Source organism: Zalophus californianus, chromosome 9 (genome assembly GCF_009762305.2).
Source record: "Zalophus californianus isolate mZalCal1 chromosome 9, mZalCal1.pri.v2, whole genome shotgun sequence".
In the NCBI taxonomy this organism is placed as follows: Eukaryota; Metazoa; Chordata; class Mammalia; order Carnivora; family Otariidae; genus Zalophus; species Zalophus californianus.
In genome coordinates this window covers 124,910,529-124,928,587 of record NC_045603.1, presented here as the reverse complement: position 1 = coordinate 124,928,587, position 18,059 = coordinate 124,910,529, and the positions used below count along the sequence as shown (strand labels likewise).

General features: G+C 41.2%; 1 protein-coding gene across 2 annotated transcripts in view; it reads right to left on the bottom strand.

The window, feature by feature from the left end:
* Positions 1-18,059, bottom strand: part of RSU1 (Ras suppressor protein 1) — a 201,604-nt gene that overhangs the window by 90,391 nt on the left and 93,154 nt on the right. For both annotated transcript variants that reach the window (XM_027594154.2, XM_027594155.2), the window contains exon 8: positions 3,643-3,775. In XM_027594154.2, coding sequence (XP_027449955.1) covers positions 3,643-3,775 — 133 coding nt within the window. The remainder of the gene's footprint in view (positions 1-3,642; positions 3,776-18,059) is intronic.

The window sequence follows — 18,059 nt, the reverse complement described above, 5'->3', positions numbered from 1 at the left end:
ATCTGACTTCTCGGGGGGGGGGGGGGATCTACCTTCTGGAAACTTAACAAGTGGTGACTATTTGATCATAATTCTGCTTCGCAGAAATGAGAGGTCATGCAAGGAGAAAACCACTACCAAATACAGAGTTAAGGGGTGACCGGAGAGCTCGACCACAGCCGGAAAATGCTGATGCCCTCATAGGGTTTGCTCCTCAACAACCTGACCGAGCGAATGACTGTACTTGAACAGAGGGAGTAACACAATGAATGGGCACTGCGATGACACCAGCCAGCATGTTCCCTTTGCTGAACGTATGATAAATGGATAAAGAGCAGTCCCCACCTGAAAAATGATGAGGAGGACATGAGGGATGCCCAAAGTGTACTCAACAGAACAAGCTCCTGAAAACGACACCTCGACACACTCCTGGCCACACCTACCCACGGCTCCTCCCTGCTCAAGAAGTGCACAAGTTCCTATCTTCACCACGTTAAATCATCTCAGAGCATTTTCATTCTTCCTGCACACTGATTTCACTGTTTTGTTTCCAATGTCCATGTCCCCTCTTGGAGTCCATGAGAGCCTGGAAGTGGGATCATCTATCTCCTCTGCCTGTCGCTGCTCTAGACTCAGAAGGCCTCTGAGGATGTGCTTGGAACAGGAAGGTCGCTGTGAAAGTCAACCACGGACATGCATGGAAAGGAAACATGCCAGTAAGTTCTTCACTGATCTCGCTTAGGTAACGAGTCAATTGGTTAGAAAATTGGAAAAAAAGGGAAGGATCATCATCAGCGATTTAAGTGCCGAAGTAAAATTAAAATATGCTTTCTTGATAGTCTGAAGATCAATATATTAAAAAAAAAAAAGGATTTGTTATGGGAAGGGGTACATGTGACTTATAGAAAAAGACATAAGGAAGCAAAGAGTAGAAACTGCAGCTTTTAGAACAGAACGCCTAAGATGAAGGTGCTGAATGTGAAACTGGCTTTTTTCAGAAAAATGGGAGTGTAATGAATAAACTGCCTCCTCAAAAGTCAACAAAGGCACAGCTTTATGCTACAAGTCCTCCGATTAGGAAGTGGCTACTTAAAAAAAATTAAAGAATTAAGTCGGGTTCTAGTTATAGGAGGCTATAGCAATATACAGCTATTCACATAAAAGAGAACCTTACATGTTAAAACTCCGTGAAACATAATGGTGGCATTTCTGTGTAAGTATTTTTTTAAAAAAGACTAGGACTAAGAGTCTGACTTAGTGTCTTACCTAGTTAATAGTCCACGTGTTTGGCTAGTACGTTTGGTAATGGAGTGAGAACGGCCTCCATGGGAGGATGGGGAAGGACAGAAAGCTGAAACAGAGAACGGCCAACACTCTTCTCTTTCCCAAGGAGGAGAGAACTCCGAGGGAATTCACCAAGGGGCCCTGCCCTCGAGGAGGTCCCATCAAGTGTATACTCCCCACAGAGGCTCACAGAGACGCCTCTAGAAACACTGAACGGGGTACTAACCTGTCCCCCTAAAAGGGGTTAACAACGCTCCTATGCTTACTTAAGCTTTTGAACATGGGGAATGTTCATTTCACTGTGTAAAAGATAATATCATTCTCCATGAGGAAATCAAAAAGTAAGCTGGTAGGCAAATTGCTTAGATCACTCTGATCCTCAAAACCAGGATGCTGATAAGAGAGAAAGGGCCATACAGACAACAAACATGTTACCGATTAAAATGTCAGGCCGTATACTCCCTTTTGAATAACTGAACAATTAACTCAATGAAGGCAATGAATCTCATTCACCCGAAATCCTAACCATGTTCAAATAACCAGAAATAGTTTATAATATATAATAAATAGTGTATAATGGTGATTAGTTGTAATAATGATTAATAATGACTCTGAGGTAATACAATATTCATAAATTCACAACTTAATCTTTTAAAATGAAATTAAAATTAGAAGTGCTTTTATAGGCAATGTATTCTAATACGTTATACATTATAAATTAATGGATGATAAAACAAAAGATTGTTAGCCAGAATAAAAAACAGAGTATTTTTCCTAGTTCTCAGTCAAAAAAAAAGCTTGCCTGTAGATTTTTCTGCATGTTAAAAGGTATGCAAGGATTTTCTAAAAAGATAACCTACAAACCAAGATCTATGGAGACTGCCATTTACCAACAAAAAATCAGACATCCATCTAAAATTGATGATAGCAATGATTAACAATTTAAGAGGAACAAAATGAACAATAAGCTGCTAATGTGCAATTATATTTTCACACATTTTCATAATGAACTAATTACTAAGGCTGAGCTATATTCGTATTTAAAGAAACTATATATATAATTGCGCATAACTATGTGGCTCATGAAACCATAACACATATCTTATACTTCTCTCATTTTACTCTTATAGGTAAGGCTTCAGATATATTGCAAATGTCACAGAATTATCTTAAAAGAAATCTAAACCATGCTTTAAGCTGCTTTCATAGATGAGGATATGCTATCATGTCAGCAATTCTAGTCTATTTGGTCTTAACACCATTGTTCTTCACAGCTCATCCTCTTTGGGATTCTGCCCGATGGAAACAGGACTGTGACAAGTTCCGCATACAAGGGTACACAGGAAGGGAGCTCCGGAACTACAGCCCACCACGTATAGGCAGGGATTCTGCCCTGTTGGTTAATTCTGACCCACTGCCCCAGCATAGACTCAGCAAGGCCTGTGTTGAGTTGGGGGGGGGGGGGGGGGCATTGTTCTGATCCCATAATGCAAGCTCCTAACTGCATGTGACCCTTTATGATCCTCTAGCTCTTCTTGACTAGCTGGGATGTCAACTTCTCAGAGGTTGGGGCTGCACACAAAATCAGGTTAAACCGGACTACGGGTTTTTTTCCAAGTCTCTTCTATATTTGCTTCAAACTAGAGGAGATCAGCTTTCGGCATTAAGGATCATGAAAACACAGGGAAGAACGATCACTTCAACTTGGGGGTGGGGGTGGGATGAGGGGAATATAATGTCAGGAGATGTAACAACAACAGAGCAAGTAGGGGGTGCAAGAATTCCTATCGACCCTGACACAACGAGGAAGAACCAGGTTTGGAGGCCCGGCTCCTCACAAGCTGCCCTTGACCTAGGGCAAGGACTTGGGGGATTCTGATGCTGTGACTTAAGCTAGCTGATTCCTCCTCCTCTTTTTCAGCCTTTTCTTTTTCTCTTAGAGAGATTATCATCTTGCCAGTGTAAGAGCTTCTGAAGGATAGAATGATGCTTTCCTAACTGTCTCCCCTGATTCTGTAAATAAACTGCTTAACAATTTTGTTCATAACATTTGTTATTTTTTGCAAAGGAGAAAAAAGTATGTGATGATCTTAATGTGTCCGGTGAACTTCGTTAGTGCCTTTAATAGTCAACTAATTTAATACCTCAAAAAATTTTTTTAACAAATTTGGTACAAACTCCCTTTGAAAACGTCAATTAAAAACCATCTATAAAAAACAGAGACAGTTACTACATGTGGTTATTAATAAAACATTTAAAAATACTATAAGCTAACTGCCACCGATGTGACAATGTCATATGACAGTTTTTTAAAAATGGTGTAATTACAAACACTATAAAACAACAGTCTACTATTTTAGAGAATCGCAGTCTACTTACTATTTGTACGTCTCAGAACGGATATATTCAAAAACATGGGACACGCCAAGCTGGAATTGGTCAGCGATTGGGGTAACCCAGGGATTGTTCTCCGCTTTGAACACTTGCTTCTGACCCGTTAAATCCAAGTTTCCTGAAACGAGGCAAGGAAACAGGAAAAGGTGAAGTTCACTTCATCCAACACAAAATCAGGTCTAGGAAGTCCTGCCCAGCAACGACGGCACAACCCCAAGGATCTCCTGGATCATTCGATTTGATTTTTAAAGAATGTGTTACTTCAAGTTCTCACTGGTATGAAAGCATAGTCCTAGTACCCTGGCCCAAGAAATTAGGAAGGGAGAGAGGGAGGGAGGAAGGCAGCGGGGGAACGAGACAGAAAGGAAGTAAAATTGGAAGGCGTTCTTGCAAATGCAGCATATGCTTTATTTTTCTAGGTATCTGTTACAGAGAAGAAAACGACCTATCCAAGATCGAAAGAAACAACCCTATCAGAACCTCCTGAAATTCTACCTGACGATGTACATCACCACTTGTCAAATCTGATCTAAACCCAATCCAATCAACATCACTATTCATCAGAGTAGAACATGAGTGAAGGAAGAACACTGCCCAGGTAAAATTATTACTGCATTCCTCAGGTACCATAAGCACATCACAGAATCAGCACTAAATGAATCTCATGAACACGGTCATGCTAGAAATTCATATCTGTATTGTCCTTATCAGGTGACCGATTACCTTTAAACAGCATTTCTTCATTTGATTCTCCAGCAGTCCCTAAGGTCAGTCATTGACATCACTTCATAGGTGAAGAAATGGAACCGTGGCAAAATTAAGTACTATGTCCAAGATGAGAAAACTTAAGAATGGGGATTTGAACCCAAGGCTCTGATTCCAAATCTCATATTCTTTCTAGAATGTCTGGGGAAGCTATCAGGTTACATGTCCTAGATCAACCAAGGATGGGTTAAGGAAGGCAGCATAAAAAAACCCAGTAAGCGCCACCCATCCGAGTATCATCTGTTAGTAATCAGTTGCCTTTGTTTGTTTGTTTGTTTGGTATACTCAAACATGGAAAAGGCTATGTGTGAAAGAGCTTTCCATCACACGCCTGCCCTATGCAAGAGACGGGAACAGCGCAGCTACGGACTATGGAGCAGAGATGTATGCAGTCTACCTGGCAGGAGGCTCACCAAAGGCCTTTCCCTATAAGCCCGACTGAGGAAGCCCATTTTCAGACCCCCAGTCTACAGGCAGCCAAGGCTACGTAAACATAGACACCCAGCAACCATTCTTCCCAAAACACATCCAGAGTACCATGTTTGTCCTGTTTTGAAACTCTACTTGCCGATTTTGTCATAACTGATAACTCAAGATGAGGAGGACACATTCTGGGATGCAAGTATACCATGAAGCACATAATTTCCTTGCTGATCTGGGCTTTAGAAATGAACAAACATTTTTACCGGGAAGATGATGTGATATTTCTTCTTAAAACAAAAGAATTGAGAGTTTCAATCTTTTTTTTGTTAGATGAACTTTGTAACTATTCAGGAAAAAAAAACAGAAGACCAATATAAAAGTGATTACAATTTAATAAAATGCTTTTAAAGAAAACTGATATTACCAAATATTACCAGTGAGTGATTCATCATGATCTTTCCAACGCTACTTAGACTCTGTTGAAGTACAAAAATAAGCAGATAAATTTCTCTCCAAGATTATCAATATTGTATATTTCCTCATCTTAATGGTTAAACATCATTAGTCAGATATTAACTCATTTGGTAAATTAATGGGCTTTATTCTCTAAACCATGAGTCAGAAAACTGCCTAGGGCAAATGAAAATCCCAGAGCTGCACAAATTCTCTGGGGAGCTGGGTATCTTACTTCAGTGTGACCTTATAGGCAATGGGCTGTTTGTTTTTATCTTCACTTGGGGGGGGGCTTTTAGCTTTCCAAGAATAAAACTGATCTCTCCTTTCAATTCCTCTGTAATTCTTCTTTTAGGATCTCGTTTGCTATACTCTATGTCCTCATCCACTCTTCAATATTATTCTCTTATTACTTTTTTTTCCAATTTCCACTTTTCCTAAAAATGAATATAACGTCTGAAAAAAGTTTTCCATGTAAAAATTACTCTAAAAAAAAATTCTGTATTTCTTAAGTGTCCTGCGTTAAATGCACAGTGAATAGGTTGCCCACAGTTCTTAAGAAGCATGGTCATCGGGCACCTGGGTGGCTCAGTTGGTTAAGCGACTGCCTTCGGCTCAGGTCATGATCCTGGAGTCCTGGGATCGAGTCCCGCATCGGGCTCCCTGCTCGGCAGGGAGTCTGCTTCTCCCTCTGACCCTCTTCCCTCTCGTGCTCTCTATCTCAAATAAATAAATAAAATCTTTAAAAAAAAAAAAAAAAAGAAGAAGCATGGTCATCGAGGGAAGGGCCCACAAGCCAGACATGAGTAACCATGGTGTAGCAAGTCACTAAGAAGTTGAGGGCAGAGGCACTAGGAGACGAACACCTCTCTTAAAACATTCACCTAATAAACAAGCTGCCTTTACCTATCTTCCTGTCTCTTAAGGCCGGCCCACTGACATCAGCATGAAATCAACCATGAAGAAACAAAAACAACAGAGACACTTGGGAAAAAAAAAAAATGACATTCCAAAGTGGCTAAGCAAAGGAGGAGGAGAAGTCATGAAAAGCGTGAATTGCCTAAGGAGGCAAAGCAATTCCTAAGCAAAGGGATCCACTTGTTAGTGGCTACTCTGACCTAAAAATCGTTCCTCCCTGTTCCCCAAAATTGTTTATCCTACTGAGAAGCAGAGTCTGAATTTCTAATGGGTATAATTTGATCTGATGAACGTCCAGGACTCCCCGTCATTCAGATGTTACCGCAAATTAACTGGGGTCACGGGGACACTATTCTTTAGTTTGTGGAAGAAGAGCTGGGGGAGGAGGGAGGGAAGCAGGAGCCCAGAGCACTTCTCACCATGCTGCATTTCCAGGGCCCTGGGCCAGCGTGAGAGCACCGTGGGCCAGGGAAAGGCGCTCGGAAGGACCCACCCCGCCCCCAACAGGCAATCCTCAGTTATTCTAAATTTGCTCAGGGACGACGTCCATGGACAGTGAGAGGAAGAGAACTCTCTTCCTTCCTGGCCCGTATCATAAGCTCCCTTCCACCAAGGTCCAAGGGTTGCCCCAAGAATGCAAAAGTACAAGTATACTATAAGCAAAGCAAATTTTAATGGCTCAGCTTTGAACCTGAGGTCCAGATACATTATTTCTGTGGGAAAGATGAGCCTGCTTTCTACCACCTACAACCCACATACCCACTTGGGAATGTACACGGCCTCTTGTTAACTTATTAACAGCCTCTTGCGAAGCCAGCAGCCTTTTTAGTGAAAATCACGTACTAAAGTTCCATGCTCCCTGACTGCCACACATGGAAGACAGAGCTAGGCGAATAATGCCAAGAAAGGTCAGCCGTGTTCTCTGGGCCCTTTTGTCTGAAGCCTCTAACCCCCCGGAGATCTGTCAGTCCCTAGCAATGTCTCTATTTAAGTGCTGTCAATGGAGACAGAAGAGACAGAGGGGACTGCTAATGACGTCTGCTAAGTGGAGCTCGCAGGAGACACTGGAGGTAGGCTAGACACATACGCTTTGGGGAAAAGGAGTGTGAGAGTCGGGATACACACAAAGGATCACGGGACAGATCCGCACGAGCATTTCCGTTCCTCCCCCTTCACACTCACCTGTGCATTCCAGCTGGAGGCGGTGGGGGCCTGGGTTACCCTCCCCCGGCCCCATGTGTTTATTTTAGTATGGAACGACGCTACTGAATCAGGTGCCCAGGTCCTCCCAGGGCTACCGGGACTGGGAGGTCACTAAAAAAGAGCGATTCGGGTTCCCTGGGGAGACACCCCCCCCCCCCCCCCCCCCGGCAAAACAACAGCTTTGCGGTCGAAGCTGTGCTTTCTTTGTAACAAAGAACCCTGAAAACTATGCTTGGCGTCCACGGCCAACCTTAGAGCAGGCCACGGAGCTGGAAATGGCACGCACTGAGCCGGCACAGACTCTTCAGAGCGATAACCGGGCTTGGCGTTAGGAAGACGGTGCTTATTTTGTTTTTCAACTTTGTGTTACTGGCGGCGGCGGCAGCAGCGGCGAACACATTCCTTACCCCGGTGCAGCTGTAATCCTCCCAGCCCGCTCTCTGGCCCCCGCTCCCTTACCTCGCGGCGCGGCAGCCCGGAGGGCAGCAATTTCAGAAGGGGGTTAATGTAATTAGAGTAAAGCTGGGCCATGATACTGTGTGAAAAGATGACACCCGTCTCATATTGGCCAAGCAACAAGTTACCCTCGCCTCGGCAAAGCTCATCTGTCAGCTGTGGGAGGTAGGTTCCCTTTTAAGTAATAACATGCAGGAAGCACCTCACCCGGCTGTCAGGATGCAATCCCCCTCCACTGCCGCGCTGCACGCTTCGGTGCGTCTAGTTAGGCGCCCTCACCCAGCTCCTTTATTAGAAGCCTGAGCGGCGCGCTGGCAGTGTTCTAACAAGGATCAGGCAGCAGGATTAAGCACTGTGACAAAGAGGATCTAATAAGCTAGAAAGTGGTGCATCTACAGACACGCTGGCTGGCTCCCAGACATAGATTCACTCTGCTCCCTCTTCAGTGGGAAGGCCCAGGCCACAGGGGAAGCCAGCCAGCACCATGATTAGCGGTGACCCCCTGACCGATGCTGCTATGAAGATCATATATCACTCAGAGCCGTATTCTGCAATCGCAAATTGGATTTTCCATTTTATTACCTGCAAAAGACCCACATATGCTTCTTGCCGGAGCCTCTAGTACAGTAAGCTTTGCCGTGAGCCCATAATTTTGTAAACACTAAATCATGCAGAACAATCGGTCTCCTTGCTGGTTATAAATGGGATCGAATGCAATAGGCAATTGTGGTCCCATTAATAAACATGGTCATTTTCGCTTATGGAAACTGGTTATTTTCATAATCACCCTGTTAAGAATTCTTCCAGAGTATTCCAAATCCTGAAACATGTGGCCAGTAAACATTATTTATCATATATTAAGCAATCCAGAGGATATGGGCAAATTTTTCACGTCATCAAAGCAGCATTCCCTCCCTTCATAATTCCAAAATACCACAGAGTGCTTTTTAAATTAATGTACTCTCGAAGCCAGGTGCTCGCTCACAGAAATCTAAGGCCATGGTCTAACAAGGTAAAACTAGCAAACCATGGCTGATTGGGTAGTCTGTCATTAGTGTACTAGATTTGCTCAAACACAGGTAATTGATTTGCTGTGGAAGGGGTCTAGATGGGATATTACGACAGCTGAAAGATCACCTCTGCTCCTCAGTGAATGCACACACAGAAGCGAACCACAAATAACTCCAACACAAAATAAAAGCTACGTTTAGGACTGCTCCGTACATAAAGAGATATTCTACACATAAATCTCTGTAATTCTTATTACTACATACTACACCACTAATTACAGAAGTACATGATTACAGTTAACAACGGAAGATGGAAGGTTTCTGCTTTTCCACATTTTTAGCAAAACACTTTACTGCGTGGAAAAAATGGTCATAAGGATCATAAAATAATGCTGACATTGTAAATGTTTGTGGTAATAAAACACTGGAAACAAGCAGAATGTTCACCAACAGGTGAGGCAGAATAATGTATGTTCCAGCCCGACATTTATTCCATGAATGGAATAGATTTTTTTGCATGCATTGACATAGAAAGAGGTCTACAGTATAATTTTTAAAAAAATTAAGAGTATTCTAAGTTTGCTATGACTTATTTTTTGAAAAAAAATCCCATATATGCACATGAGTAATTGTTTATGTAAAAAGGAAAAGAAGACACAGACATCAAATTGTTAATGTGGGTTTCCTCAAAGAGGGGTAAATATTAATGCAGGACAGGGACTTGAACCAGCAGAACAAAGGGTAAACTATTCATTTTCTCTTTCGAGAATTCCATGTGCTTACAAGTACGGATGATTTTTATAATTATAAAAGAACAAAGTGCGCTGAAAGGAAATGCCAAAAACAAATACAAAATACGTGAGGCTCATTAATTAGCGCCAAGAAGCGCATCTTATTTAAAAGAGCATCGTCCTACTGCAGTGAACACCAAGCTTTATAGATGATGGTCTGTGAAGCCCTAACCGGATTGAGCATCTAGGTCTGAAGCTGTTTCCCTTTCTGCGCATCATCAATGCAATCAGAGTAAGCTGGGATGTCTCATGACAGCTCTCAAGTGTATTCTGTGGGGAATTCGAGGCCATCCTGTCATCCTGGCAATTGTCTGCTTAGCCTTTCCGGCAACACATTTTTAAAACAGGCATTCTGTTCATTTAATACACCCAATGCACTGTTGCTTTATGATACATACTTAAACAAACGGTTGCTCTTCCAATCTAGTCAGGGGAAGTGTACAATTCAAATAAAAAAAAAAAAAGAATAAAAACAATACCCTGCCAAGGGGCTCGAACGAAAGTGGCATCTGATTTATGTGTATGCCTGTGTAAAAGGGTTCAGAAGCCCTTTCCACCAACGAAGAAAAATAGCATTTTACACAGGTTTCCCTCTGATGCTCTTCTTGGCCATTGGATGTCTATGCTCCAGGGTCAGATGGAAACAAGGGGCCCTCGGTCACTCGTAAATGAGTACCCCCTGACAGAGCAGAGGTAACCCCAATGCACGCCACCATACTCGCATCAATCTTGCAAGTCTCCTTCTCTGGATGTTAAATAAATAATTCATGTTTTCAACCCGCTGATCACGTAGGATTTCCCAATCATTCTTTCAAATGTGGGAGGTTATCACATTTTTGCTTGCCAGATTTCCCTTTTATTATGTAATGCTATCAAGTGTAGACAAAAGCCCAGGAGATGTGGCCAGAAGACCAGGCTCCTGATTCCGAGTAACATTTCATCAACTTTTTTTTCCCTGAGCTTCGGTTTCCTCAGCTGCCCTATGGGGATAATAGTACCAATTGACAGGCCCCTGGACAGCAGGCAAAAAGTGTATAAAAGGGTTCTGTAAACTGGAAGTCACTACATAAGTATAAAATATTCTTCTCATTATTTTAGGTGAAATCTGCAAAGGAGTGAAAATGTACACTTCAAAACAATTTGCCTAAAATAGGTTTGCTCAAGGAATTTATAACCTCCCCAAACTGAATGCACAGTAAGTCAGTATTACTTACATGGTGACCCTCTTAGAGGAAGAGGCCCCTGTTCATAAGCTTCTCAAAGGTCTGGTATCAAAAGGAGGGTAAGATCAACTTTAGGGCCACTGATTTCTTTTCCTGGAAGACTGAAAGATCCCTACATGGCCGCGGTCTGAGGCACCCTCCTGATGTCAGTTCCCAGAGTGCCCTGGGACATTCACTGTCCTCTCCACCCTCAGCCTCTCAAGTTTCCTGGTTCAGGACACCCTTCTGACCACATGGGAAGCGGGAAATGTCAACACCAAGGGAGCCTCAGTCCCCCTGGAGACTCCAGAAGAAGTCACTGATTAATGTAACATAAACTAAAATAAATGTATGTTCAAAAGATTAAGTTTCAGTATTGTGACTTTTTATAGGATTGATAAAAGTATAACAAACTGGCTTTCACTAGAGCTGTGTAAGAGAAACGTACACAGAATGGCCACGGTACTGATTTTAAAGCATTTTTTCTGCCAGTTTAGCATTTACTCAACATTCTCTCTCAGATTCCTTCAACAATTCCCTCACTAGCAAGATTTAATATTAATAATATCATTATGTAATGGATTTGTGATACTACAGACAGAAACAATTTGTTGTTCTCTTCCTTAAAGGCCCTCTAGTCCCTAGCTACTCCCTAAAGCCCAGGGTACATGGGGCTCACCATCACATCCACGGGGCCCAGTTGCTTTTGCTCCAGAGCACATCTTTAGAAGAGCTACAACTCCCTTTCAATAAAACGTATGACGTCTTTAAGAAGTAAGGGGCAGACTGTTTAAGGAAAGTAAACTTTAGAAATTAACACCCTTAACATGTAAGAGACAAAATCCAAGATGGTATTTCCCGTTCACGCTGTTTTTTGTTTTTTTGTTAAGGATTTTGAGAGAAAGCACAGAAAGAGAGTGAGAGGGAGAAGCAGACTCCCTGCTGAGCAGAGCCCGACGTAGGGCTCGATCCCAGGACCCTGATATCAATGACCTGAGCAGAAGGCAGACGCTCAACCGACTGAGCCACCCAAGCATCCCTCCCGTTCATGCTTTTGAACACCAAAGTGTAAGGGAATGCAAAGACTAGAGAACAGCAGATTATATCCTGTTCACTTGCAGTTCGTAAGCATCCTTCTATCAAACTGGTACATATTCAAAAGGACTGTAATCCCCAGGGTTGGCCAAGGTTCAAGGATTAGACACTTCCCGACATGGTTGGTCTGAGGACAAAATGGCACCTCTTTACAGAAAGGTAATTTGGCAATATATAGTAGGAGCTATAAAAATGTTCATACTCTTAGACCCAGTAATTGCATCCTAGTAATAAATTTACGCTAAGGAAATGATCACAGATATTCCCAATGATTTATGAATACAAATTTTCAATTCAGTGTTGCTTATGTTCCTCCTCAACACCTGGAAACAGCTCAAATGTCTAAGGGGTTGGTTAATAAATTATAAGCACTCATATTATGTAGCCATATGATTAAAAATGTTTTCAAATAAAATTTAATAACATGGGGTAATGGTCATGACTTAATATTGAGATGAACACAATAGGCTATAAAACTCATAGTATGGCATGTTTTTAAAAAGCATAAGTATCTACATGTATACATAGGAAAAAGACTAGAAAAAAACACAGCTAAGTAGGTACACACAAGAATAGAGACAAGACAGGAGGGAAATACACTCAGAATCCTAACAGTGGTCATTTCTGAATGGGAGGATCAAGAGTTACGCTTTTCTGTGTTTCTCAGATTTTCTAAAGCAGTGGTTCTCAAACTTGAGTGTGCATCAAAATTTCCTGGAGGCCGTGTGAAAACTTACAGAATTTTTGATTTAGTAAGACTTGGGAGATACAAGAAACGACAGGTTGTTGGCAAGGATGTGGAGAAAGAGGAACTCTCATGCACTGTTGGTGGGAATGCAAACTGGTGCAGCCACAGAGGAAAACAGTGTGGAGGTTCCTTAAGAAGTTAAAAATAGAACTACCCTATGATCCCGTAATCACAGTACTGGGTATTTACCTAAGAATACTAAAACCCTAGGTCAAAAAGACAGATGCACCCTTATGTTTATTGCATTATTTTTAATAGCCAAGATACAGAAGCAGCCCAAGTGTCCACCAACAGATGAATGGATAAAAAAGATGTGGCGTAGATGTGTGTGTGTATAAAAATGGATAAATACATATAAATACATAAAAAAGAGTGAAATCTTGCCATTTATACCCACATGGATGGAGCCAGAGAGGATTATGCTAAGTAAAATAAAGTCAGTCAGAGAAAGACAAATACCATGATTTCACTCATATGTGGAATTTAAGAAACAAACGAACAAAGAAAAACAGAGACCAACCAAAAAGCCAACTTTTAACCATACAGAACAAACAGATGGCTACTGGAGGGGAGGCGGGTGGGGGATGTGTGAAATAGGTGAAGTGGATTAAGAGTACAAGCATCAAGGTGAACACTGAATAATGTACAGAATTACTGAATCACTACATTGATAGGTTTTTTAAATTTTAAAGAAAGCAAAAAAAAAATCTTGAGTATTGAAATCTGTTGAACTTTTACATATTATTACTAGTTCTATTGAAGATGTCAAAATAAGCCCCACAAATCAATGACTGCTTACCATTATCATAATCTTTGTCGTTGTAATTACAATCGCTATTATTTGCCAAGCACGAACCAATGTACCAGATGTACCAGACGTCGCTTCCAGACCTTTGAGCTTTGCACACATTACTCTAAGCAGTCACTACAATCTAGCATGTAAAGTATTATCATCTCATTTTTAAAAAGCAACCACTTGGGTGCCTGGGTGGCTCAGTCAGTTAAGTGACTGCCTCTGGCTCAGGTCATAATCCCAGGGTCCTGGGATGGAGTCCTGTATCAGGTTCCCTGCTCAGCGGGGAGTCTGCTTCTCCCTCTACCCCTCCCCCTGCTCATGATCTCTCTCTCTCTCTGATAAATAAAATACTAAAAAAAAAAAGCAACCACTAACATTCAGGGAGGTTAAGGTCATCCGACTAGTACAAGGCAAAGCTGGGATTCAAAGGCCAACTTATCTGGTTCTTACAAAGCCCTTGGTTTTTCCAGGACAGGACACGCATCTCCTCCTACTGTGAAATGGTATTGAGTGAGGTAGTGTTGGAATAGTCAGTAACTTGACAAGGTTTAAAGAGCCCCGGGAAGGTATATGCAGAAATACTCCTCCTTACCGCTCTTGTGGGTCCAGAATTCTATCATCAGAAACATTATCTTAAGGGTTGAAAGCCTAGTTGCCACCAGGTATTTTCTTTTTATATGAAAACACCCTGGCAGAGTAATGCATTAGGCTGATACACTTTCACTAACAGGACAGTGAGTACTTTTAACAGGCAGCACTAATACAGACACACACTCCCCTATTCACCCTTTTCAACCAACATCCGAAATGGTATTTTGAGGTTGCATGGGTTACACATATTCTAAATGTAACATTACTCAGAACCTGATCAAGAGTTAGATGTAAGTATAACTCCAGAGCCCATTAAGGGAAGTTTGGAGGGTGTGAGGGTCTTTGGGAATCGAGTCTTAAGCATATCTAGATTTCTATAGAATCTTATTTTCCAAATTATGTGAAAAGAGGAAATGACTTTTCAGATAACTTTATAGTAGCTAAAAGGCCAAACAAATATAAAATGATCCAATCAGTGTGAATATGATCCCATCTTAATAATAATAATTTTAATGACCCTCTCAAATGGCAACAACTTGTCTTTTTTAATGGCTAGCCTCAAAAATGGTTGCTTTTTTAACAAAACAAAAAAAAGTATGGCAATTTTTCAGCCAATAGGACTAATACTGAAGTTTAAATGTCATTGTAATATATTACCAGGTACTTGTTCATATGGAAGTATGAAATGAAATTAATTTTATTTTATTTATATATAAATTCCCTTGAACCCAACTTTATTAAAGGTTAAGTAAGGGATCAACCTACTACACAGAACCTAAACTTAAGTTCTATGTAAAAATGGCTTGTTTCGGCTTTGCTCCTCACTCTAGAGCTTACATTTTTATTACTTTGGTGCCATGTGTTACGCTCTCTGCAGAGGTTGTAGATGGTAAGAGTGCAGATATTATGTCATATAAAATATGTACTAAGATAATTAGGAATTGTGAGTGACACAAATGCTAAATCTATAAGAAAAACTGCAACAATTGTAACTTAATTTCCAGTGAATTCAAAATTATGCTAAAACAAATGCTAAATGTTCTTTAGGTAATGTACTAACAACCCATTTTAATGAGTTTTGATGAACTTCTGCTTATTTTCAAGTTTAACAATAATAGCTCAGAACCAAGATGCAATGGAAAGAAAACCACAACTATCTTTAAAGCAGGGTTCCCAGGCGTGTAAATACGCACATGCATGTGGACACCCACCTACACACTCACCCTGCCCCAGGACTTGAGAAATAAAATAAAAGCAAAAACTACATCCTATAGCAGAAAAACCATATAGTTGGGGAAAAAAAGTTCAAAAATCTGGTAAGTTTCTACTTTTACAGATAACTATATACTTTCTTTCAGCATAAGTGATATAAGGCAAATAAATACCCTGAACTAATAAAAATAAGAGGACCTTACTGTCTGGTGCTAATCTACAGTCAAGCAGAGGCCAAAGATAGAAGCTAATGAATATGTTTAAAAAATTTAACAAGGCTTAAGAAACACGAAAGCAAAATAAACACAACTCAAGGTAAAAAAAAAAAAAAGTCTGCCCCACTTCCCCAGGATCCACTTAGACAATTTACCATTCCTAACATATGAAGAAAGTATTAACTATAAATAACAGAGAGAAAACGGAGATCCACCACAACTTGGGATTTGGGTGAGGATGACTGCATCATGAATTTGTTTCCAGTATTTTTGGAAAGCCAACTGTCTTGGGTTAAAAATATGAAATACTGCCACAGTTAACAATAAAAAAGGAAAGTACTATGATACTCTACTCAAGGGAAAAAAAAACAATCAACAAACACAAATATAAGATTGTTTTCAATGTGTGAAGGTGCTTCAGAGACTCAATTTATTTACCAAAAAAACAGAGCTCACATTAGCCAAGTCCTGGCTTGACTCCAGGCCTTGGCACCTTAAAACGAGTTTTCTGACTATTACTGGCTTACACAGTGTGGTCAATCTCAAAACTCCAGCTTGCTACCATCAAATGTCAGACTCTCCTGATCCTCCTTAACCATTATCATCATAAAAACAGTTACCAGAAAAAAAAGAGAAATAGAATTTTCATGTGTTCTCAATGACAAGAACTGTTTAAAACACAAAATGACAACCTTAAGTAGTAAGTTATCTATATGTGATCTTCTATACACTATTTGCATTTATTATTTTATTTAATCTTTGCAACCTAGAGATCTAAAAGAGATGTTCACAAGGGAAAAATTTTTGCTTAGTAGTTAATTTGACATCAGCAGATATAAACAAACAGTGTCTACGGCCTCACCAAGAGCCAGGTCCCTGTATTCAGTAATGCAAATTTAAAATAGTAAAACGCTCAAGTCTAGGATAAAAAAAGTAGGCTCTGTACAGTGGTCAGGATGGTGGCTGCCATTTTAAGAAAGCTGTTCTTTAAAAATGCTATCGTGCAAAATCCTTCACAGGACGTCGACTCACCTTGCATCAGCAATGTGGAACTTACTTGAGACGACCACAGCCAAAAGTGGCATGGCCTTTTGCTTCTACACCTACCTACGTGCCTGCTCCCCTGTGCCTCCTGACAGAAAGTAACCCATTCAACGTCACCTCTTCACACAAGACTGCCTGCACATCTCCACAGAAATTTGATCCCTGTGATCTCTGTCTACCACAGAGACTATTTCTTTTGCAGTACTTTTTATATTTTATAATTTTGTTTGCTTGATGTTTTCCCTCTGGTCTGTTTCTCCCAACTCCACTGTGCCTTCCATGGGCCCAGAAGCAGTTAGGAACGGTCTTGCTCCACGTGGCGCCTGTATTTGCTCGTAGCAGCTCGTGTCTGTACTCCTATCGTGTAACACCACACTGGATTTGTGACCCAACTGTTTCCGTTCCCACGTCCCTCCCTATTAAAGAGGATGGGAATTTTGTCCTACACGTTTTTCTTCTCCTGGTGTCTTATCCGTGACGGTGATGTACTTCTCAAGTGGGATAAGAGGTTGGTCTCCGGAAGGGTGCCTTTCACAGGACTTGGAACAAAGTCTTAAGGGCAGCTACACACTTGTTTATCTACACCTCACCCCAGCCCCTGGGCTGATTGTGACCCCTCTGCTGTCCCATTTGACGGAAGTGACGGACACTGGCGAGGTCAGTGAGCTGGGCATGGAAAGACAGCAGGGGAGTGGAGGAGAAAGACTAACAGCATTGCAGCAAGCTCTCAAGGGTGTGTCTGATCGGCAGACTGTCATCAGTGTTTACTCTTCAGCACGCACGATTCCATGTCACCCCAACACAGAAAACAAAATGTACGGCATAAGTGATAAACAAATAATCTGAAAATGAGGAAAATGCTTTGTGTATTTATGTACCACTGACTAGCCCGGATGTCCTCTGTACATGATCTCAAAGGCACCTGAAAATGGAGAAGGGGCCTCCCAGTTAAGGAAAATGAGGTTTGGAGAGGATTTTGTCACTTTCCGAAGGCCAAGGAGCTAGCAAATGGTGGCGATGAGATTCACGCCAAGGTCTGCTCCTTAAATGCCACGCTAGGTTGTCAGAAAGGACCAGTTTGCCCGTTTGCTTATTCTTGCCCATTTTTCCTCCTTCCTCTCTCTTCCCTTTTCAAGAAAAAATGACAGCAACAATGGCAAACACTCTCTGAAGTGTGCTGGGGTCGGCGCAAAATGGTCGACTCTGCTTAAAACAGCACGTAACCTCGACTGTGGTATAAAACACAGATATAAAATATTCTAGACAGCAAATAAATATATATACTTCAGAAATACATCTACAAATATAATTACTAAATAAAAATCAAATAGAAAACAGAAATGCACAGATTCACCAAGTACAGACAGTAGCTGAACTGCACAGATGATCTTGATTTCATGATACAGAACAGTATGTTGGACACCAACAAGAATGTTTTGGGAATGAAAAAGTCGTATGAATTTCACAGTTAATTCAGGTT